The 24,731-nt window shown below is 41.2% G+C and overlaps 1 protein-coding gene across 1 annotated transcript in view; it reads left to right on the top strand.

The window, feature by feature from the left end:
• The first annotated feature begins 4,719 nt into the window (after positions 1-4,719).
• Positions 4,720-24,731, top strand: part of LOC136857598 (pyrokinin-1 receptor-like) — a 277,658-nt gene continuing 257,646 nt past the window's right edge. The window contains exon 1 of the mRNA XM_068225112.1: positions 4,720-5,467. Coding sequence (XP_068081213.1) covers positions 4,720-5,467 — 748 coding nt within the window. The remainder of the gene's footprint in view (positions 5,468-24,731) is intronic.

Below are 24,731 nucleotides of genomic sequence, written 5' to 3'. Positions count from 1 at the left end.
TCCACACAGAGTGGATATATAGTATAGCATTCTCCAACATCAAATAATGACATTCTGAATAAGTAGCGTAGCTAACCACGATTGTGTTGTTCAACATAGCGGCTTGGGACATTATGGCCATCAGCGTAGTGTACTTCATACAAGTCAGTGAAACCTTTCTGAAATGTAAATATTTGAACCTCGGCAAGGTCTTACAAACAGATGAGAAGAGTACATTTCTAGCCTTTGATTGATTGATTGATTGATTGATTGATTGATTGATTGATTGATTGATTGATTGATTGATTGATTGATTGATTGATTGATTGATTGATTGATTGATTGATTGATTGATTGATTGATTGATTGATTGATTGATTGATTGATTGATTGATTGATTGATTGGCCTATGTCACAATCTCAAATGCTGGTTAGATCCTCAGTATACAGTAAAAAATTCCACAGCCTGTTTCCAGTCACTGACCCGGTCAGGAATGGAATGAATGAAGCCCCCATCTAGTGACGAGGATTGGAATTGTCCCGGCTGTCGTAGCCTGTCGCACTCCTCTGGGGCAATGATTAATGAATGCCAGATGAAATGATATTGGAGAGTGTTGCTGGAATGAAACATGACAAGGGAAAACCGGAATACCCGGAGAGAAACCTGTCCCGCCTCCGCTTTGTCCAGCACAAGTCGCACATGGAGTGACCGGGATTTGAACCACGGAACCCAGCGGTGAGAGGCCGGCGTGCTGCCGCCTGATCCATGGAGGCTCTCCTCAGTTTACAGTACTGTAAAGAAATTCTAAAACTCCAATGCAATGTTTAAAAAAAGAGCAAAGTAAGGAAATAATATTTTCAATTTTTCTACCAAGTTAATATCATACTAACACAAGGTGCGCTGGGATAGGAACCCACTAGGAATGAGGAAAGTAGTGACGGTGTTCTTTATTAAGGAACAGGCTGGGCATTTCCGAGGGTTTATTCTTCTTTGCTAGTGACTTAACATCGTATAAACAAATCGAAAGTTTTCGACGACGAAAGAAAAGGCTAAGATTGGGAATATAGTGGCATTGGCCTTAATTCATGTACAGGGTACAGTTCCAGCATTTACCTGCTGTGAAAATGGAAAATCATGGAAAATCACGTTCATTTTATTTTTTATTTTTTACAATTGGCTTTATGTCGTACCAACACAGGTAGGTCTTATGGTAACGATGGGGTAGGAAAGAACTAAGAGTGGAAAAGAAGTGGCCGTGGCCTTAATTAAGGTACAGTAGCAGTATTTGCGTGGTGCGAAATGGGAAAATACGGAAAAACATCTTCAGGGCTACCGACAGTGTGGTTTGAACCTACTATCTCCTGGATACAAGCTCACAGCTACGCGCCCCTAAGCGCAAGGCCAACTCGCTTAGTGGTGGGATTCAAACCCGCCTTCCTCCGAAAACAAGCTCGCAGCTGCGTGACCTGAACATCGCTCTTTTTTTTAGGGTGTATACTTTTTTCAGGGTGTATACGTTATAAACAGCGGACAGCCATTTTAAGGCTCATGATATGAACTCACTATTCCCGAATGCATGGTTATTGGTAGGGTGACTACCTCATTTCATCCGGTCTTGGTTAATGATACCGTAGAATTATTCGTCTTGTTCTTCTGCCACATTCCTCACACGCTCGTGGGGTCGCAACGGCGAACATTGTCCCGCATGTGGACTTGGTCGTGTTTCACGGCAGGATATCCTTCCGGATGTGAACCCTAGGCGGAGGCATGTATTCACTCTTCCTTGTTCTTTCTGTGATGTGTTGTGAGTATATGAAGAGGAGTGTATTGAGACAAACACAAACACACAGTCCACGGGTTAGAGAAATTGACTAGGCATGGCTAAAATCCCCTGACCCTAGCAAGAATCAAAACCAGGACCCTCTGAATCGAAAGCCTCAACGCTGACCTTTCAGCCAAGGTGCCGGGCTAATGTTAGTTTACACTAACTAGTATGAAATGTATGTGACAACAATAATAATAATAATAATAATAATAATAATAATAATAATAATAATAATAATAATAATGAAAGGTTATCAATCCCGGAGCATTTTCTTCAGAGATGCAAATGGTAATATTGGCCTTAACAATGCCGAGAATTGTGAGATTCTGGCAAAACACTTCGAACACCTGCTGAACTGCCCTGAGCCAAATCATAAATTAGAATTTTCAGAAATTCAGGAAAATCTAGACGTTGATTCACCTCCAACAGCGGAAGAAATAAAGGAAGCAATAAAAAATCTTAAAAATAACAAAGCTAGTGTGGAAGACTCCATAACAGCTGAACTTTTAAAATGGGCTGAACCAAAAATTATAGAAGATCTACAAATAATCTTTGAAGAAATTTGGGAAACAGAGAAGATCCCAGAGGATTGGAAAGTGGCTCTAATACACCCATTACACAAGAAGGGTAACAAGCAGGATGTCAACAACTACAGAGGTATATCTCTCTTGCCAGTTGCTTACAAGATATTCTCAACAATACTACTAAATAGAGTAAAATCGACACTGGACAGTCAATTGGGTGAATATCAAGGTGGATTTAGAGAAGGAAGATCTTGCTCCGAACAGATTTTCAACCTGAAATCTATAATTCGACACAGATTAATAAACTCCAAAGACATAGTTGTAACATTTATTGACTTTAAAAAAGCCTTTGACTCTGTTGATAGGGAAACCCTAGATAAAGTAATCCGTGAATTTGGAGTTAAAACTAAATTAGCAAACCTAATTCGTGAAACACTTACAGAAAGTAAAATTTATGGGTGAAGTATCTCGACCTTTCAAAATAAATACAGGTGTCAGGCAGGGCGATAGTCTATCTCCCCTCCTTTTCAATTGTGCCATGGAGAAAATTGTAAGAATTTGGAATGAAAAACTGAAAGAATCTAAAATATTGCCACTCATGCTGGGGAAGAAGAACAAAGGTGTTGCAATAAATTGCCTAGCATTTGCAGATGACTTTGCCATACTTTCAGAAAGCCTTACAGATGCAGCAATGCAAGTCAATCTCCTTGAAAAGACAGCCAACATGACAGGCTTGAGAATCTCTGCCGAGAAAAATAAATTTTTGACGAATATAAAAAGTGTCCCAAAGTTTTTAGCAACGGATATTGGTCGAATAGAAAAGGTAAAGAAATTCAAATATTTGGGTGAGACAATTCAAGAAAATGGTTTAGAAAAATCTGCTATAGAGGAGAGGATACAAAAGATGGAAAGAGCGTACGGTATAACTAAGAATACTTACAACAAAAAGTGCTTATCAAGAAAACTTAAAATAAAGCACTACAACACAGTAGTGAAACCAGAATGCCTTTATGCCAGCGAATGTCTAGCACTGAACTACAAGCTTGATAAATTAGAAATATTACAAAGAAGAATTATAAGGAAAATATTAGGTCCTCCAAGAATTGCAGAGTTTTGGAAATTAAGAAGTAACAATGAAATTTACCAGAACGTAGAAAACATATCAGAAACAATAATAAAAAGGAGATTGCTATTTCTTGGACACATTTACAGAATGGACGACAATAGACTAACTAAACGAATCTTCAAGTACCTTTGGGAAAAGAAATCAACTACCACCTGGATTCAAGAAGTCAAGAAAGACCTGGAAAGAAACAACATACGAGAAGAAGAATTATTGGAAAGAAATATTTTTAGGAAGAAAGTCTTACAAATGCAAGGATTCCAAGGGAGGAAGGAAAAGAAAACAGGCACAAAGTGGACTAAAGACAGGGAAAAGAAACACAGTGAAACAATGAAAGAATACTGGAAGAAAAGGAAAGAACAACTAAGGAGGAACAATTGAAATTGTAACGTGGTCCTTAGAAGGCCGGAACGCAAGAATAATAATAATAATAATAATAATAATAATAATAATAATAATAATAATAATAATAATAATAATAATACCGAGCTCGATAGCTGCAGTCGCTTAAGTGCGGCCAGTATTCAGTATTCGGGAGATAGTAGGTTCGAACCCCACTGTCGGCAGCCCTGAAGATGGTTTTCCGTGGTTTCCCATTTTCACACCAGGCAAATGCTGGGGCTGTACCCTAATTAAGGCCACGACCCCTTCCTTCCCACTCCCAGCCATTTCCTCTCCCATCGTCGCCATAAGACCTATCTGTGTCAGTGCGACTTTAAGCAACTAGCAATAATAATAATAATAATAATAATAATAATAATAATAATAATAATAATAATAATAATAATAATGAACGGACAACAAAACCATCTCAATTACCTCAATACGATGGTTTTCTAGAGTGTTTAGATTAAAAATCCGAAACAATTTCCGGTATGTCTGGTAGTGGTATTAGAACTTAACTGTTCTGAGCTCTGAGCTGCTAGGGCGATCAGTGGCTTTCAAACTACTGAACACACTCATAGATAGTGAGAGTGAATGAAGACGTTCCTGCAGGAGACATACTGCCCCTGCCATATACGCAATGCCGCAATGCCTTGAGTAATTCATCATAAGCAAGATGAGCGCCGAGTGACGGACAATTAGCGATAGGATTTATCGCGTGCCAAGTGTCACGTGGTGGCGTGCGCGCCGCAGAAGTACTCCAGTGCGCGCTGGTCCGGCAGTAGGACGCGGGATCGCGTGGTGAGCAGAGTGCATGGCGACCGACGCGAGCAACTCCACGCTAAATGCGACGCTAAACGTCTCCTCGGCGGCGACAGACGACATGTTAAGTGTCCGCGACTCGCTTTATGTGGTGGTCCCCGTGACGGCGCTGTACGGCGCCATTTTCGTGGCGGGACTGCTGGGGAACGTGAGTACGTGTGTGGTGATCGCTCGGAACCGCCACCTCCACACAGCCACCAATTATTACCTCTTCAGCCTCGCGGTGTCCGATCTCCTGCTTCTGTTGGCCGGACTACCCCCTGAGATGTACTACATATGGTCTAGGTATCCCTATGTCTTTGGGGAAGCTTTCTGCATCCTTCAGGGATTCGCAGCAGAGACTTCAGCCAATGCCACCGTCCTCACCATTACGGCGTTCACAGTGGAACGTTATGTGGCGATCTGTCACCCGTTCCAGGCCCACGCTATGTCACGGTTATCTCGAGCAGTGCGGTTCGTCCTGGCCATCTGGCTGCTGGCACTGCTTTTGGCCATCCCTCAAGCCAGTCAGTTCGGTGTCAAGCAGATGGAGACGAACGATGGACAGCCATTGGAAGGGGTAACTTTTTGTACCATCAAATGGGACTTAATCGACCATGCCTTCGAAATCTCTACATTTGTTTTCTTCGTGGTCCCGATGAGCGTCATCACCGTCCTGTATATCCTCATTGGCATCAAACTACGACGTTCTCGGATTCTCACCGACGCCAAGCGCGGCTCCATCACCAGCAGTGCTATGGTAGAGCGCATGGGAGCGCCCGAGTTCCGACCCATCGTCCCACAGCAGACTTACGTCATTAGAATGCTGGGTGAGTTACTAAACTTGTCAATCATCAACTTCTGTACTCAATATTCTAGTATAAATACAAAAATATTACTGCCTAATATTTATCTGTTGTTAGCTAAAATGAAATCAGTGTTGACCAAGTCAAAATAACCTTTTTTTCAGTCTACCTGTCACAAGATAATAAAATGATAAAACACTAGTACTTACCTGAAAAACACATTAATATTACAGTGGCATGTTTCTTTCGATAAGTGCATCCTTAGATTATTTTTAAATAACAGATTACTGATTTGAAATAATCTGAGTATGTTTTATGGAAAGAAATAATATCATTAAGTAATCCGGTATGTACCCGTGTTTTTCTTTCTTAATCCGTTTAACCTCTAAGGTTGGATTTTCCCTCGGATTTAGCGAGGGATCCTAGCTCTACCGCCTCCAGCATCCTGGAGCGTGACACATTAGGACGGGGGATACAACTAGGGAGGAGAACTCAGTACCTCGCCCAGGTAGTCTCACCTGCTATGTTGAACAGAGGCCTTGTGCGGAGCGGGGATGGGAAACTCGGAAGGAGTACATAAGGAAGAGGGAAGGAATTGGCCGTAGCCTTAAGTTAGGTACCATCTCGGCATTTGCCTGGAGAAGTGGAAAACCCGTTTCAGGATGGGTGAGGGAGAAATCGAACACCCCTATACTCGGCTGACCTTCCGAGGCTGAGTGGACCCAGTTCCAGCCCTTGTACCACTTTTCAAATTTCGTGGCATAGCGGGGAAACGAACCCGGGCCTCCGGGGATGGCAGCTAATTACACTGACCACTATACCACAGAGGCGGTCTACTAGTGTTCTATAAATTCGCTTTCTTTTGTTTGACAGTAAAAACTTAGAGATTATTTTTATTGAGTTCATGAAAAGTAGGGGCTGCCTGGCCAAGGCGATAAAGGCGTGCTCTCTTCGCCCGGAAAGACGTGGGTTCGAATCCCCGTCAGGAAGTTGTAAAATTTAAGAAACGATATTTCCACTTCCGGAGGTGCATATGGCCCTGAGGTTCACTAAGCCTACACCAAAAAATGAGTACCAGGTTAATTCCTGGGGGCAAAGATGGCCAGGCGTAAAGCTAACCACTTTACCCCATCACGTGCCGAGGTTAACAATGGTGGAAGCCTTTACCTTCCACTCCTCCAAGGGCCTTCATGGCCTGTACGGAGGTGACTTTGCTTTGCTTTGCTTTGCTTGTTTTTACATGAAAAGTATTTCATCACATATTTAATTCCTTTTTTGAGCTGATTCAGAGAGGTACAGGTCAACTTCTATTGAATGATTGCATGTAATGAACTTACTTTTTTTTTTACATCCGTATTGATGTAGTACTCAAGTGAAATTGAGAAGAGGCCACCGTTTTCAATACTAGAATATTTTACTATCACTTTAAAAGAAATACACTTTTAACTATTCAAAATTAAATGAACATGATTTGTCCCTCGTCCATTTTCTCCTTGTAAGTCATGATTTCTCAGTTGGAAAGATGCGTTAACTTAATAGCGGAGACTCTGTTTGGATACTGGATATCATAAGTGAACCTTTCTCTCGCGAATTATTTAACAAGATTATTGATTGACAGGCGGTAGAGGTGGGATCCCTCGCTAAGTCCGGGGGGAAAACCGAACCTGGAGGGTAAACAGATGATGATGATGATGATGATTGATTGACAACTCATTACTTTTTTCACGGTTTTCGGAGACGGCGAGACACTTGAACTTACTCCCATACGAGTTTCATGTTTCAGTAATTCTACGGACACAAGGCTGGCGTATTTGAGTACCTTCAAATACCACTGGACTGAGCTGAGATCGAACTTGCCAACATGGGATCAGAATTACACACACACTTACTCCCTCCATCTCTCAGATTTTGTATTTTTTATTGTTTTACAATTTTCTTTACTTCCTTTTTTTTTTTGCTATTTGCTTTACGTCGCACCGACACAGATAGGTCTTATGGCGAGGATGGGACAGGAAAGGCCTAGGAATGGAGAGGAAGCGGCCGTGGCCTTAATTAAGGTACAGCCCCAGCATTTGCCTGGTGTGAAAATGGGAAACCACGGAAAAGCATCTTCAGGGCTGCCGACAGTGGGGCTCGAACCCACTATCTCCCGGATGCAAGCTCATAGCTGCGCGTCCCTAACCGCATGGCCAACTCACCCGGTGCTTTACGTCTCACCAACACAGATAGGTCTTATGGCGACGATGGGATAGAAAAGGGCTAGAAGTCTGAAGGAAGCGGCCGTGGTCTTAATTAAGGTACGGCCCCAGCGTTTGCCTGGTGTGGAAACAGGGAACCACGAAAACCATCTTCAGGACTGCCGACAGTGGGGTTCGAACCCACTATCTACCGACTGCAAGCTCACAGCTGCGCGCCCCTAACAGCACAGCCAACTCTCCCGATCTCTCTCAGTTTACTAAGAAACTACACTTTAGTGACACTGTTTCTATTTCACCCTTTAGTTCTCCTTCTTGTTAATTTTGCACTAATACAGGTACATTTTCGCTAGCTGGAAGAATAAAGGGCTGTGAATGGAAAGAAACAAATCGTAATTAATTAGAGCATAATCCGGCTCCATGGATAAATGTTTAGTGTACTGGCCTTTGGTCCAAGGTTACCGAGTTCGATTCACGTTCGGGTCAGGGATTTTAATCTTAATTGGTTAATTCCAATATTTGGGGGCAGGTCGCCTATCACGTGTCAGCTCGAAAGACCTGCACCAGGCCCGTCCGGAGGCCACACGTTGGTTCGGAAGATACAACTCGGCAGGAGGACAAGTACCTTGCCCAGGCAGCCTCACCTGCTATGCCGTGTAGAGGATGGGAAGATTAGAAGGAATAGACAAGGAAGAGGAAAGGATGCGGCCGTTGCCTTAAGTTAGGCACCATCCCTGCATTTACCTGGAGGAGAAGTGAGAAACCACGGAAAACCACTTCGAGGATGGCTGAGGAGGGAATCAAACCCAGCTCTACTCAGTTGACCTCTCGAGGCTTAGTGGAACCCGTTCCAGCCCTCGTACCTTTTTCAAATTTCGGGGCAGAGCCGGGAATCGAACCCGAGCCTCCGGGGGTAGCAGTTAATCACACTAACCACTACACCACAGAGACGGCCATTATTATTATTATTATTATTATTATTATTATTATTATTATAAGCGTAGAATGCAGTTTTTATAACAACGAAACGACGCAGACACGCGAATAAAAATGTTATTGATAATGTTTTACTCTCTGACTTAATTCACTACCTTTTAGAGAAACATTCACTTATCCAAGTATCAACCACCAAGAGTTAATGTCGAACGTTATTTTTATTAATAGTACGTAACTACTTAGAATGTGTTTACTATTAACATTTTAGTTTAATATACAAAAATTATTTGCCCTCAAAGTGCTTAAAGTACACAAATAATTGAACGAATAAATAGGATTAATTTTTAGACTCCGATAACAATACCCCCAGGGGCTCTGAACTTTGGAGCGTGGGTTGGCGACCACGGGGCCCTCAGCTGAGTCCTGGCATTGCTTCCACTTACTTGTGCCAGGCTCCTCACTTTCATCTATCCTATTTGACCTCCCTTGGTCAACTCTTGTTATTTTCCGACCCCGACGCTATTAAGTTTGCGAGGGCTAGGGAGTCTTTCATTTTCACGCCCTTCGTGGCCCTTTTCTTCCTTTGGCCGATATCTTCATTTTTCGAAGTGTCGGACCCCTTCCATTTTTTCCCTCTGATTAGTGTTATATAGAGGATGGTTGCCTAGTTGTACTTCCTCTTAAAACAATAATCACCACCACCACCATCCGATAACAATAGTTTATGGTAATCATGGCCACGGCAGAGTAAACACATGCGTTGTTTATAACGTTGTTTGTGTGTCGCTGGTGACCGAGTAGGTCCTCTGGTAAAATCGTTGTATCGTACATTAATAATATATAGTGTATTTTTTTTCTATATGCCCTAAGAGGCCCTGAGGTGTCAACATTTCATTTTGCTGGATTTCTTTAAACACCTTCACACACCACCAACCTAAGCCAGGATCGAACCCGCTATATTGGGAACAGAACGATGTCACTTAATTGGCTGCGCATTGAGGTCATCAGGTAGGGCCCAAACCAACCCCCTATTGAATGTAAGATCACAACTACACAACTTGTAGCTCACTTGGTCGGCAAATTAATTACCACAAACTTACAACCATCCAATCCCTAAGTAAGCAAATAATTCACGTTCAAAGAGAGAATTAGGATGACACTGACGAATGATTGTAATCAGTGTACGGCTACATTCAGCCGTCCCTCTGACTAAGCATCTCTTGTGGATATTTACACACTGAGGTGTAACAAATTCTCAGATGCAACCTTAATTCGAGGTCCGAGTGTTAATTCCATATCCTTGGCCTCAAAGAATTACGACATACATTAGAACAGACGCATGATATTAAATCATGAATCAGAGATAATTTGTAACCTCTCGTAATGGCGAGCAGTTGTATTGCACTACAGATGGGAGCTGGTGTCTGTGAGTCTGTATTTCTTCAGTAAGACACATGATGTTTCAGTGATTTGGCACTGGCTTCCAGTCTCAATTCTAATCCTGGTCAGTGTACTTACAACACATGAAATGAAAAATATAAAATAATGACAGTATTAAGAATAAGAAGAAGAAGACATCTGGATGGGTAACTCAGACCGCAAATCGTTAGCATTCTCAACCGAAGTTGGTGGATTCAATCCCGACTCATTCTGACGGTATTTGAAGGTGCTCAAACGTCAGGCTCGTGTGGTAGATATACCGGCATGTAAAAATTCTCCTGTGGGATAAAATTCCGACAACCGGGCGAGTTGGCCATGCGCGTAGAGGCGCGCGGCTGTGAGCTTGCATCCGGGAGATAATAGGTTCGAATCCCACTATCGGCAGCCCTGAAGATGGTTTTCCGTGGTTTCCCATTTTCACACCAGGCAAATGCTGGGGCTGTACCTTAATTAAGGCCACGGCCGCTTCCTTCCAACTCCTAGGCCTTTCCTATCCCATCGTCGCCATAAGACCTATCTGTGTCGGTGCGACGTAAAGCCACTAGCAAAAAAAAAAAAAATTCCGACAGCTCGGTGTGTATGAGAACAGTAAAGAAAGCTGTTAATCAAGCGTAAAACCAGTAACATTAATAATATCAGTATAAATAAGAAGCAGAATAATAATAAAAGCGTCCTGCTCCGTATCTGAATTGTCAGCGTCATTCCCTTCGGCTCAGGAGGTTCTGGGTTAGATTCCCGTTCGACTCGGGGATTTTAGCCACGTTTGGTTAACTCATCTTACTCTAGGACTGGGTTTGTCTCAGTTCACACGTTTGCTCATTCACGCAACGCACCACACTACCAATCAGCAGAGAAACATGCAATAGCGAACACATTTCTCCACATAAGCTTGGTGTCAGAAGGGTATCTGACCGTAAAACAGGGCCAAGTCCAATGTATGGCATTTTCCGTACCCGCGACCCCACCAGTGTGCGGGATAAGTCGCAAAATAATAATAATAATAATTATTATTGTTCATTTTTATTATATTATTCCGAGTGAGCTGGCGGCAAAGTACGGCCCACGTAGCTGTAAGTTTGGTTTCGGCTTCAAAACCCACCATCGGCAGTTCTGAAGAGGTTTTCCGTAGTTTGTCATTTTCGCATTAGTCAAATGTATATATATTTAAAGGGAAAATAGAACTCTGACATCAGGCAGCCTAATTGGAGTCCAAATCAAAATGCCTGCAAACGGTAGCTGAGGCCATTCCATTATTATTATTATTATTATTATTATTATTATTATTATTATTATTATTATTATTATTATTGCCGGCCCCGTTATTAGGGATAGCGTGCCTGCTTCTTACCCGGAGGCCCCGGGTTCGATTCCCGGCCAGGTCAGGGATTTTTACCTGGACCTGAGGGCTGGTTCGAGGTCCACTCAGCCTACGTGATTAGAATTGAGGAGCGATCTAACGGTAAGATAGCGACCCCGGTCTAGAAAGCCAAGAATAACAGCCGAGAGGATTTGTCGTGCTGACCACACGACACCTCGTAATCTCCAGGCCTTCGGGCTGAGCAGCGGTCGCTTGGTAAGTCAAGGTCTTTCAAGGGCTGTAGTGGCATGGGGTTTGGTTTCATTATTATTATTATTATTATTATTATTATTATTATTATTATTATTATTATTATTATTAACGTCATCACATAATCATTAGAATTCCTGCGGCGTGGTTAGCGCAGTGGGTTAGCAGTCGACCCGGACGACTGAGATTCGCATCTATGTATCATTAAAGTATAAACGGAAAACAGTTCAGAGTTTAAAAAGCAAGTAGTAGTAGTAGAAATAGTGATGGCGGAAATATTGATCAGTTTTTGTCATTAGAATGACAGTAATTCCATAACAAGTAATTTAAAATTATTATAGATGTAAGAAAACGTGCTCAGTTCACTTTGGAGGATCGGGGTTCGATTCCTCTTTAAAAAGTCAAAAGATTCAGAAACGAAATGTCTACTTCTGAAGAGGCACATAACCTTGAGGTTCATTCAGGCTACACTGAGTGCCATGTTAATTCCTGAAGGCCAAGGTGAACGGGGATGGAGCTAACCGTCCTATCCCGTTAGTTTCAAATAGTGGAAGTCTTTACCTTTCACTCCTCCAAGGGATTTCATGACCTGTGTTAAGTTTGATGATGATGATGATGCTGCTTGTTGTTTAAAGGGGCCTAACATCTAAGGTCATCGGCCCCTGTGTTAAGTTTGATGGATTCATATTATTATTATTATTATTAGCAAATGTACCCGTGCTTCGCTACGGTATTCTACATTGTATACTGATATCGAAGTAAATTACTGTACTTGCAGTGAAAAAGTTATTTTTAATTGCATGTATCTTAGCGTTAACCAGAAACAGCAGGATGAGATTCCCATACGTTGTTTTCAATGTAAAGTGCGAGTTGCGGAGTTGTGATGATAACGGCAGGCGCACTTGCCTACTGCCATTCACAATCTTTTTTTTTTTTTGCTAGGTGCTTTACGTCGCACCGACACAGATAGGTCTTATGGCGACGAGATTCACAATCTAGTAGGGAAGTGTTCATTATAATGCCAAGCCTCATTACCTACTGCGCGGTCACAATCTATTTGGGAAGTTTTCGTTACAATTGCAGGCCCCCTTTAATACTTCCAAAAAATACAGTAGAGAAGTTTTTATTATAATAGCAGGCACCTTCCTTACTGTCAGTCAAATTGAGTTGTGCTGTTATCGTTATAATGACAGGCCCCTTTTCTTAATGTCAATCACACAGAGTTCGCGAGTTTCCATTATAATAGCAGGCCACTATGCCTAATGCGAGCCACATTTCAGATGGGTAAATATGTTTATAATGGCGGGCACAGCTGCCTACTCCAAAACGCAATCGGTTAAGGGAGTTTTGAACAAAATTGCATGCTCCCTTGACTTCTGCGAGTCAAATCGAGAAGGGAATTATTAATTACTATGGTAGTCCCTCCTTACTAATGCTAGTACAGAGGAGTTGGAGAAGGGCCCCATTCCTACTGCCAAAGTTGATGTGGAGAGTAATGATTACAATAGCAGACGCCCTCCTGCTGGAAGTCACTATCGATTTGTAAGATATTAGTTATTATTAGTTATAATGGCAGACACACCCTTTCTACATCGCTACAAATCGACTTCAATGAATATATATAGATCGACATAGGAAGTATATGCATGTTTACAATTTTGCAAACCTAAATTTACAGATCAACTGCTGCTAAACGATACATCATATCGACAAACGGATTGTACCATAAGACACCCTATTTAAAAGTCTAAATGTCTCGTCTTACGATATTTATTCCTATCTCATCTATTTATGGGTAAGATTGAGTTAGATTCGTTGAATACGGTGAAATTTGGGTAAGGTTTCTCCAAAGTGCGTTACTTTTGGATACTTATGTGACAGCTACAAACATAGAATTTGGCTCACATGTGGATACTGGGTGGGCCAATTAGATGATTCTAACTTTCGTATAAGTTATTAAAACTACGAATTACATTTCTACAAAGTGCAAAATGTACGTACAATCCAGAAAGAGACAAATCTAACATGTAAGGAATAGAGATACGAAAAAACGTCATAGGACCAAAGTTGTAGATCGCTCCAAATTAAAGACAGATTGTGCCGTCCGTTTCGTAATACGACTTCCCGTTTAATCGAAATACTAAATATCTGCGCCGATATTGAAATTGCCTCAATATTACGATATTCTTCGGGGGCAGAAAGTGAAATATTTAAAGATCTTGGAAGATTTCCGTCGATTATAGGCTAATGCATATAATTTTGACATATTTCAATATTCTAGCTCGTCTGGCAGATTGTGCCGCAATCTTGCCTTGGGGGGAGGGTGTAAAATGAGAACCTTCAGTAAACTAAACTTAACAAATATGCGCATGGTCATTATTACAGCTGAAACGGATAACTGAACGAAAATTTCGCCAAAAAGGGTCTGTGTACAGACACACGGTCGTTACGATTTTATTTATATAGATAAGGAATCTGCTCCATGTACAACACCTATTGGGCTATGTCCTCTGAACTTAGCCTGCAAAACCAACCGCTCATGATATTTCCCTTATTAAACCTCTTATCGAAAAACTCCACTTGAGAAAAAATTAGAAATGGATTTCCATCAAGGCTGGTCGATTTCCAGTCAGGTTGGTCTTGTATATATTGTGGGAGAGTAAAATCACTGTTTCGTTTCCCTATAAACTCCCAGTCCAATCCGCGAATTTGACATGGTATGGGCTTAAAAACCTACCTTTGGAGAGATGGATGCTAAATATGAAGTTTGGTTGAAATATCTCCAGTGGTTTTCAATTCATAAGATTCTTTACACGCACCCGCTCTTGAGTTAAGTTCAGTGGGACTTGTACTGAAAAACGGTCCGTTAATGATATCTCCCTTATTAATCCTCCTATCGAAAAAAAAAGGAAATGAGAAAATAGTTTTAGAAATGTATTTCCATCAAGGCTGGTCAATTTCCAGTCAGCTTGGTCTTGTATATTGGTTCGAGGTGCACTCAGCCTACGTGATTAGAATTGAGGAGCTATCTGACGGTGAGATAACGGCCCCGGTCTCGAAAGCAAAGAATAGCGTCCGAGAGGATTCGTCGTGCTGACCACACGACACCCCGTAATATGCAGGCCTTCGGCTGAGCAGCGGTCGCTTGGTAGGCCAAGGCCCTTCAAGGGCTGTAGTGCCATGGGGTTTGGTTTGATTTGGTCTTCTATATATTGTGGGAGAGTAAAACCACAGTTTCGATTCCCTATAAACCCCCAGTCCACTACGGGAATTTGACATGGTATGGACCTAAAAACCTACCTTTGGACAGGTGGATGCAAAATATGAAGTTTGGCTGAAATATCTCCAGTAGTTTTCAATTTATAAGGAATACGCTTTACACGTACCCGCTCTTGAGTTAAGTCCGGTGGGCTTTGTTCTGAAAAACGGTCCGTTAATGATATCCCCCTTATTAATCCTCGTATCGAAATGATCCACATGAGAAAAAACGTTTATAAATTGATTTCCATTAAGGTAGGTAGATTCCCATTAAGTCTGGTTATGTATATTTTGGGGGAATGCAAAATTGCTGTTTTGGTTTAGTATAAACCCCCAGTCATTTCAGGGATTTAGAAAGAATATTGGCTCTAAAACCTACCCAAGGACAGGTGGATTCTAAATATGAAGTTTGGTGAAAATATATCCAGTAATTTTCAAGTTATAAAAACTCAGACAAACAAACAAACAGACAGACACTAAAGCTAAAAACTATGCAGATGGTCATTATTACACATGAAACAGACAACTGAATGATAATTTCGCCAAAAATAGTCAACGTACGGACACACGGTCGTTATGATTTTACTGTATTTATATAGATTATTCCTGGACAAAAAGTAGTATCCAGAACTCGGAACAGCTTTCCAGGTTCCTTTCTATTTCGCCGATTTTTTTGTAGCATAACGAGCCCCGAGCTTCCGGAAGAACTATACTCACCTTCGCCGCCTTGGCTAGATAGTCCCCAGTGTTTCTTGGCAGGGTTACGAACCCTCGCCCTTCCGAGTGAACTGAACTCGCCTCTCCCAACTCGACTAGAGAGACCCCACTGTACGTATTTATTACATACTTTTTTAGTGTTTGTGAAGTACTTTAATTATTATCTCTACTATTGCCTTACATCAGTCGCAATTATCTTGTAATAATACAATACTAATCAACAATTACTTTGCAAGTTTTAGAAAAGTGAAACAAGGAAGCCAGAGATGGTTCTCAAGGTGAACATGGCCCATGTTGCGTGCCATACCACAGTGCGATAGGAGACTAAAAGCAGATCTCAAACTCTGTGTCCACAATATCCTCAAGGAAGACGCTGGGTAGAGAGATCGCGTCTGCTTTCCAGCTGGCGCCTGGCTTTTGAATAGGACGTCTGTTTGGACACATAATGACTGCAAGAACCCGCCCAAAAATAACTGTAGGGCATTCTGATTAAACTCCAACTCTATTTTTATTTGCAGAGGTAGAACATATCAAAGAACGTTCATTAGTTGACTGTTCTCAGGATTATTATACTCATTATATACTGGGGGCAAATTAATCTATAACTGCTACAATGATTTAATATTGTTAGGCTATGCTTGAAATTTTCAAATTGATACCTGAAATCTTCTCTATTAAGGAGTGCAACCGAAGTATTATGGGTTCTTACCCAAAGGTGGTAATGGATTATTATTATTGTCCGGCTCCATGGCTAAATGGTTGTCGCGCTGGCCTTTGGTCACAGGGATCATGGGTTCGATTCCCGGCTGGGTCGGGAATTTAACCATCATTGGTTAATTTCGCTGGCACGAGGGCTGGGTGTGTGTGTGTCGTCGTCTTCATTATCATTTCATCCTCATCACGACGCGCAGGTCGCCTACGGCAGTCAGGTCAAGAGACCTGCACCTGGCGAGCCGAACATATCCTCGGACACTCCCGGCACTAAAAGCCATACGCCATTTCATTTCATTTCATTTCATTTCATTTCATTTTATTATTATTATTATTATTATTATTATTATTATTATTATTGTTGTTACCGTGTTTTGGTGGTAGTTATGCATGAAAGAAGGTGCTGGGTGGTGAATAGGTCTCAAGCTACTAAAGTGAAATTAATTTTAAAATTTAACAAGGTTATATTTTCTTTGCAAAATTAGGTAACAACAAATAGAACAGGTACTTAGTAGCCGAAACACGATTGAAAAATACATTTACATAGGTACCCCATTTGGGGATTCAAAAGTCAGAAACATAATTCTTGAGCAATGAGCCCAACCTTACAATGAACACCATACAACAAAGGGGCCGAAAACCCCCAAACATGCCAGAAACATTTGCTTCCAATTACACCCAAAAGCCTCCTTGAGGCAGAGACACAATTTTCAATAAAGGGCAATTTCCCCTTAAAATCCAAGCCTATCATAGGCCACTCCAAACTCCACTTTTAAGCTGTCCTCCAAGGACGTATACACAGGGGTAAAATACCCAACCTACTGAGGTCTGTTAAATGACAAGAAAGTTAATACATGACCTCTAAAATACAATTTGAGAGGAGGCGAATTTGCACTCCTAATACACTTTGCTTAAGACCTACTTGGCACTAGGCCGTTAATACAAGGGCTAATCCCATACTACAGAGGTGACTTAGTAGCAATTTACATTACATTACGGAAGAATTGGTTGAGAAAAATAAGTTCACCTCAAGACGATGTGAGTGGGAACTCGAGAGGGTTAAGCACTCTCTATCCCGATATGTCGTTTTAAAAGAGAATATATGAAAAGAGTAGTTACATTTTAGGAAAAGGTTACATGGTTGAACGCTTAGAACCCGCCCCGAAAGTTAAACTGCTGAGCTAGCAAAGAAAGAAGTTATTAATCGGCCATTACCTTGTTGTTGACCGCTGCCGAAGAAAGAGGCGCTTCCCGCCCCCTGCTATGTACTTAACACACTGAAAGATGGAACAGAAGTGGCGCAGAGACCCAAAAATCAGCAGTTTATATCCTCTCGCGGAAGGTCCTAGGCGTTAGGGGAATGAAAACACCCGTCCACAATAATTTTATTGGCTAGGGTACAGAAACATATCCAAGTTGGGGGAAAATACATCGGATTGGTCGGAAATTACTAAAAGAAATTCGGGATTGGATAAACCTAAAACAAGGGGAAAAAGAGGGGTATACAGCCAACTTAAACAATAACAGAAGGAAATTTAACAAGAAACAAACATTTGAAATAAAAATTTCTCCAACAAAATAGTTCTTTGACTCCGCACTAGGGTGCACTATTGTTGATCTTCAGTAGTGTCCTCTAGGAGAGAAAGTTTACACTTCTTACTTCAAGCGAAACAAAAACACATCAAAAATGACACAGTTCAAAAACTCAAAATTTTCCACGTGGTGACATCTTCTGAGAAGGTAAAGAATTAACAGCGTAGATAAAGTTCAAACTTCCTCCAGCAGAGGAGTTTCACCTGGCGCAATTTTTAAATTAGCGGCGTGGAGGTGTACCCGGTACAATTATTATTATTATTATTATTATTATTATTATTATTATTATTATTATTATTATTATTATTATTATTATTATTAGAGGCTGACTAGCCGAAGTGGTAAGGGCGATCTTGGTTCACACAGAAGCACGCAGATTCGATTCCCTGTTTCCAAAATCCATCAATGCCAATAAACAACATTAAGTGTTAAATTCCTAACTATGCCTGTTTATCAGAGTAGGCTACTGCCGGCTATCTGTGAACTAAATTTTTGCTATTTGTTTCAAGTTACATCGACACAGGTGGGCCTTATGATGATGATAGAATAGGAAAGTGTTAGGATTCGAAAGGAAGCGACGGTGGCTACAACCACATCATTTGCGAGTCAACAGCTTCGTAGCTCAAACCGTGCAACCAACTCACTCTTTATAGAATATCTTCTAGAAGAAAATGCATGTAGAGTATTCAACCCCAAGGCTAGTTTGATTCTCAACAGCTCTATTATCAGCTGTGATAGATGTCACATAAATGAGGACGCAGTTACCCGTAGCTTTCCACACCGAGCCAGAAGTTGCTATTGCATATGTCTGCCAAGGTCACTACAAACACGCGTCAACCGACTCTAAGAGTGCCGTTTTCACACCATTCACCACAGGGACTGGCTGCATAAGGAATAGCATTACTAGCATCGCTCATCCCTCAGTCACTTCCATACGAGACCGAGACAGCTCAACGAACGTTACAAATTTGTTCTAGCCTATACCAGAAGACAGAGTACACTGTTAACACTAGGTCTCTCGACGAAAGACAGTAGGAGAAGTTAAGAGCATTCATATGTTTCAGGAAACTTAAAGGAAATGTTATTTTTCAACGTTATAAAAATTGCAGCAAACCAATACTTAACAGACTATTTGACAATCATAAATAATAGCTCTTTCTTGGAGAGGGAGATTTAATATTGCATACCAAACTAGAGATGGACATGAGATTTAACCCCCTAAAGAACATCTCAATACTTGTACCATACAAAAAGTAAAAAATGGGAAAAGAAGTATAACATGACTCAATTGCCCGAGGTCGGTATTGTTTACGGCCAATGATAATAGGAGGATGGTTCTCAAAAGAACCGCAGCTTAAGGGAACATACATCTGCCAAGGGAGCAGATGACCAGCAGGGCACATGGTCAGTGTAACAACTCCTTATTCATGACTGTGTTCGCCGCTTCTCATAACAGGTCACCTCTTCAGTTGATTTCTTTGGTCTGAGTGATGCCTGTTTGAGCGCTCTTATTATTTGTTAAGGCGACACTCCGAAGATACTTTTCTTTTTCTTTTTTTTTTTTTTTTTTTTTTTTTTTTTGCTTTACGTCGCACCGACACAGATATGTCTTATGGCGACGATGGGATAGGAAAGGAATATGAATGGGAAGGAAGCGGCCGTGGCCTTAATTAAGGTACAGCACCAGCATTTGCCTGGTGTGAAAATGGGAAACCACGGAAAACCATCTTCAGCTCTGCCGACAGTGGGGTTCGAACCCACTATCTCCCGATTATTGACTCCGGAGACAAAAAATATTTTTACCTAATGCATGGATTTTCACGAAACCTTGTGGGAATGTCACCTACAGAAAAGTAGAGATATCACGAACATTTCTTTCATATACAATTAATAGTTTTTCCAGAATACTTTTTTGAAATTTTTAATTCAATTTTCTTCATTAAATTTGATTAATATGTAAAATCGTAATTAGGTAGATAATACTTCTTTTAAAAGCACTACGTATTGAATGTTTTGTACATAATTTATGTAAGAAGATATATTATTCCATTTCCTTCATGAAATTTAATTAATATGTTAATGTAAATTCGTAATTAGGTAGATAATACTTCTCCTAAAAGCACTACGTATCGATTTTTCTGTACATAATTTATGTAAGGAGATATATTGTACTAAAGTTTATGTAATTTTTACGCTCTAAAATTTTGGACTTAAAATCCCTACTACTTGAAAAAATTCTGCAATAAAAAATTCCATACGCATGATTCTTAATATAGCTGTGATACAATAACCATACAAATTTTGTTATATTTGGCAGAATATTATGAGAGAAAACTGGGATTTAAATGTAAAATTACAATTGGCAAACAAAGCATTATTTCAGTGATAAATTGTTTGAATTCAACGGAATAACTTCGTGACAAGGAAAAAGAAACTCAATACTTTCAATTTCAGTCATTAAAAATTTTAAAATTTCACCAAAATTACCAAAATATCGATTTTTATCTGCGGAGTGTCGCCTTAAATCGAGAATGTCAGTGCTGAGCGTGGGAAACTGCCCAACCATGTTAGAAATTAATCTACAGTACATATACTAAACATGGCACCTCTTGCTATTTATTGACGGATATTTTTTCATCTCTGGCACAGACCAGAGCAAAATGTAGCTTCCACCGAAGTTCCAGTCTAATTTATGGCTTTGACAGTATGGAAACTGTTGAGGTGTGGGTAGTGTAATGCCATGGTTTTTTTTTTACTATTGGCCTTACGTCGCACCGACTCAGATAGGTCTTATGACGACGATGGGTTAGGAAAGGCCTAGGAGTTGGAAGGAAGCGTCCGTGGCCTTAATTAATGTACAGCGTGGTGTGAAAATAGAAAACCACGGAAAACTATCTTCAGAGCTGCCGACAGTGGGATTCGAACCCACTATCTCCCGGATGCAATCTCACAGCCGCGCGCCTCTAACCGCACGGCCAATTTGCTCGTTAATGCCATGTTTTGAAATGTGCTACTCATAAGGTCAATCATGCTGTAAAGGCACTTTCTGGCGCAGTAAAGTAAGCAGTGGCAAAGTACAGGGTGACCTAATAGCTCGTTCACAAACAGTGCCTTTTCTGGTAACGTTAACATGCCGCGATTGCAGGCGCATCTGACGCCCTCTCTCACGACAGTTCCTTTTATACCAGGCACGGGTCTCATGCGGCATCACTGACGTGCTGCTGTCCAGCGCCATCTGTTAGTCATTTTGCGTACTTTATTTTGATGTCAATAAAACCCCATGTCATGCCAATCATATGTGTCAATCATTACCTCTCTACCGCCAGTATTCTGAGAAATATTGCCTCGTCAAATGTTAACGAATTTTTAGTCACCCTGTGCCTCCTTCCTCGTTATGCCTTGTGCGTCGCATTATGGAACTGCTGTCGGAGTTTGCGGTTTCCCTACGACTACGTAACCTGTGGTGGTGGTGGTGCTATTTTGAGGATCCAGCCAACCTCTGGGATGAAGAAGGAGATATAGACTAAGACAGTAGCCCACTACCAAAGGGTCGACCATAGATTCAAGTAAGTCCAACTGTTTGAATGAGGTCACTTTTACTTCGGAATTTCTGGCTGAAACGATCCCGTTAAACTTCCGAACGTGTGTGTGGTCAGTGCTAGCTGACTCACGGACTATGCCGCTCATTTTAAGAGGTCTTCGCCACAGGAACTTGATTTGGTGGTCGACCTTGAGGAGCGACTCGCCAGCATCTATTCATCTTGAGCGTAGGATTAATGTCACTGATAACATTTGCATTATTCATTGTACGGTAACTGAAATCAAGTCAGCGCTCCGTTAACTCTCTCACATTAGAGAAAGTAGTTGTGTGATCTCCAAGGCTATGTTTAGTGTCACATCGCTGTCTGGCAGTGGGCGTCGATCAGCTGACGCCTTGGTGAAGATTTGTAGTTGTTCCTTCGTGTAAGGTAGGGCTGCGCGCGGCGACGTCCAGGAGAGGCTGGGGGATCTTCTAAATTGCCCAGGTATCTTATTAAAATTGCATTTTAAAACACTCACACACTTCCGGGAAACACTATAATCGTACTTTCATACTAGGATATAGATTGTGGGTTTTTTATATTTGTTTTCTAGGTAGAGAAGTCGGTGTCACAAACGTTTACAACAATCTCTCGAATTTCACGAAAATTAAAAAGATCTAAACAATCGATCGAATTATTTCTGGGATCTCACTGCCTGACGTTGTTTCTTGTAGGGGTTTTTGTGTATTTATGGATGGCTGTATTTAATGGTCCGCCTCTGTGGTGCAGTAGTACTGTAGGTGTGATTATATGCCATCTTCGGAGGCCTGGGTTCGATTACCGGCTCTGCCACGAAGTTCGTGAAGTGGTACGAGGATTGGAACGGGGTCCATTCAGTCTCCGGAGGTCAGCTGAGTAGAGGAGGCTCGATTCCCACATCAGCCATTCTCGGAGTGGTTTTCCGTAGTTTCCCCACTTCTCCTCCAGGCAAATGCTGGGATGGTACTTGACTTACGGTCACCTCTCCTTCCTTCCCTCTTCCTTGCCTATCCCTTCCGATCTCCCCCATTACCCGCAAGGCCCATGTTCAGCATATCAGGTGAGACCACCTGGAAGAAGTATTGGTCCTCCTCCCCACTAAACGTCTCACGCTCCAGGACACTGTGAGGCGTAGAGGTGAGATCCCTCACCGATTCCGGGGGAGAACCAAACCTGGACGATAAGTTGATTATATAAAAATATGTATTTATTTATTTATTTATTTATTTATTTATTTATTTATTTATTTATTTATTTATTTATGTATTTATTTATTTATTTTTCGGATCCCACTATCGGCAGCCCTGTAGATGGTTTTCCGTGGTTTCCCATTTTCACACCAGGCAAATGCTGGGGCTGTACCTTAATTAAGGCCACGGCTGCTTCCTTCCAACTCCTGGGCCTTACCTATCCCATCGTCGCCATAAGACCTATCTGTATCGGTGCGACGTAAAGCAACTAGCAAAAACAGTTATTTATTTATTTATTTATTTATTTATTTATTTATTTATTTATTTATTTATTTATTTATTTATTTATTTATTTATTTATTTATTTATTATAACTGGCAGTGATGCATCTTAAATCCAAGCAGATCATTAATTTTTATTTTTCTAATTACGAAACTAAATTTCAGCACAACGGAGCACATATGAATTCTCCTTCATACAGAGCCAGTGAACAAAAGAACGAAATCATCTCTTTTTTGACATCATCAAGAATACTTTTCTTTTGCGACATTACTTTCAGAATATGTTTTCATAAATATCTTCCAGGAAATGCTCAACTAATTGCAATGATGGACAAGTTAGGAAAGTATAGCAACGATTAAATGTTAAATTTACTCTCCGACATTCTTACTGTTACTACATGTGAAAAATGTTTCAATAACTACACTGTTATACCGTAGGCATGGGACACATTTTTATTATTTAATCTTGCTATCCTACAGTAGTTTGTCCCAGTTTTCAGGCTGAGATGTCATCGGCCCCGGGAATTCCATCTGATAATCTTACAGGATGTCCTACTCGTTGACCGAATGGTCAGCGTACTGGCCTTCGGTTAAGAGGGTCCCGGGTTCGATTCCCGGCCGGGTCGGGGATTTTAACCTTCATTGGTTAATTCCAGTGGCTCGAGGGCTGGATGTTTGTGCTGTCCATAACATCACTGCAACTCACATATCACACATAACACTATCCTCCACCACAATAACAGGCAGTTACCCACACATGGCAGATGCCGCCCACCTTCATACAAGGGCTGCACCCGGCTTGAAATAGCCACGAGAAATTATTATTATTATTATTATTATTATTATTATTATTATTATTATTATTATTATTATTATTATTATTATTATTACCCTATAGGCTATGTCTACGACCACTTTGCACCAGTTGTCCACTTCGAATCCCGGAAAGTCCCAAAAGTCACTATGCTTGTTCTGAAAAGGTTTCGTTTGTGCGCATCATCTGGTTGTAGACCCATTTCTTCGAGATCTTTTTTTACGTTAACGTACCAGCGAAGTTCATCTGTATACTAGTGTGTTACTTCGCTTTCCAGAAGTTACTGAAGACTGCAACGCTGTCCAGAAGATTAAAACTCACCATGTACCGGGTTATAATCCGTCCAGTAGTAAAGTATGCGTGCGAGACGTGGACACTAAATGAGTGCGACAAGAACTCTCTACGGGTGTGGGAGAGAAAGATCTTGAGGAAGATTTTAGGCGCGGTTCAAGATCAAGGAGAGTGCCGCATCAAGACCAATGAAGAAGTCTATGCCATGTATGGTGACCCCGAGATAGTCGCAGAGGGCAAAAAGGGGAGACTTCGGTATCTCGGACACATCGTAAGAATCGACCAGGACCGGGCAATGAAGATGGTCCTTGACCAACATCCTGGCGTCCAACGAAGACGCGGGAGACCAAGGACAAGATGGCTGGACAACGTCTCCAGAGATTTGGAGTTGATAGGGATCCAGGGGTGGAGAAGGAGAGCTCTGGACCGAAAGGAGTGGGCGAAAGCTATTGAGGAGGCAAGGGTCCTTCATGGGCTGTAGTGCCAGGAGGGTGAGTGAGTATAGGCTATAAGGTGTTTCAGATATTGCCGTATACTTGATTCCGTGTACTAAATTGACGTATTTTCCCCATTTGTGCGGATATTTATAGTTAACTGGGCCTAAGATTCCGAAAGAAATCTACATGATCTATAATAATAATAATAATAATAATAATAATAATAATAATAATAATAATAACGTTTACGTTCCACTAACTACTACTACTACTGTTTTCGGAGACGCCTAGGTGCCGG

This window comes from Anabrus simplex, chromosome 1, assembly GCF_040414725.1.
Source record: "Anabrus simplex isolate iqAnaSimp1 chromosome 1, ASM4041472v1, whole genome shotgun sequence".
NCBI classification, from domain to species: Eukaryota; Metazoa; Arthropoda; class Insecta; order Orthoptera; family Tettigoniidae; genus Anabrus; species Anabrus simplex.
Note: the sequence above shows the minus strand (reverse complement) of the source record. Positions and strands in the feature narration are given on the sequence as shown.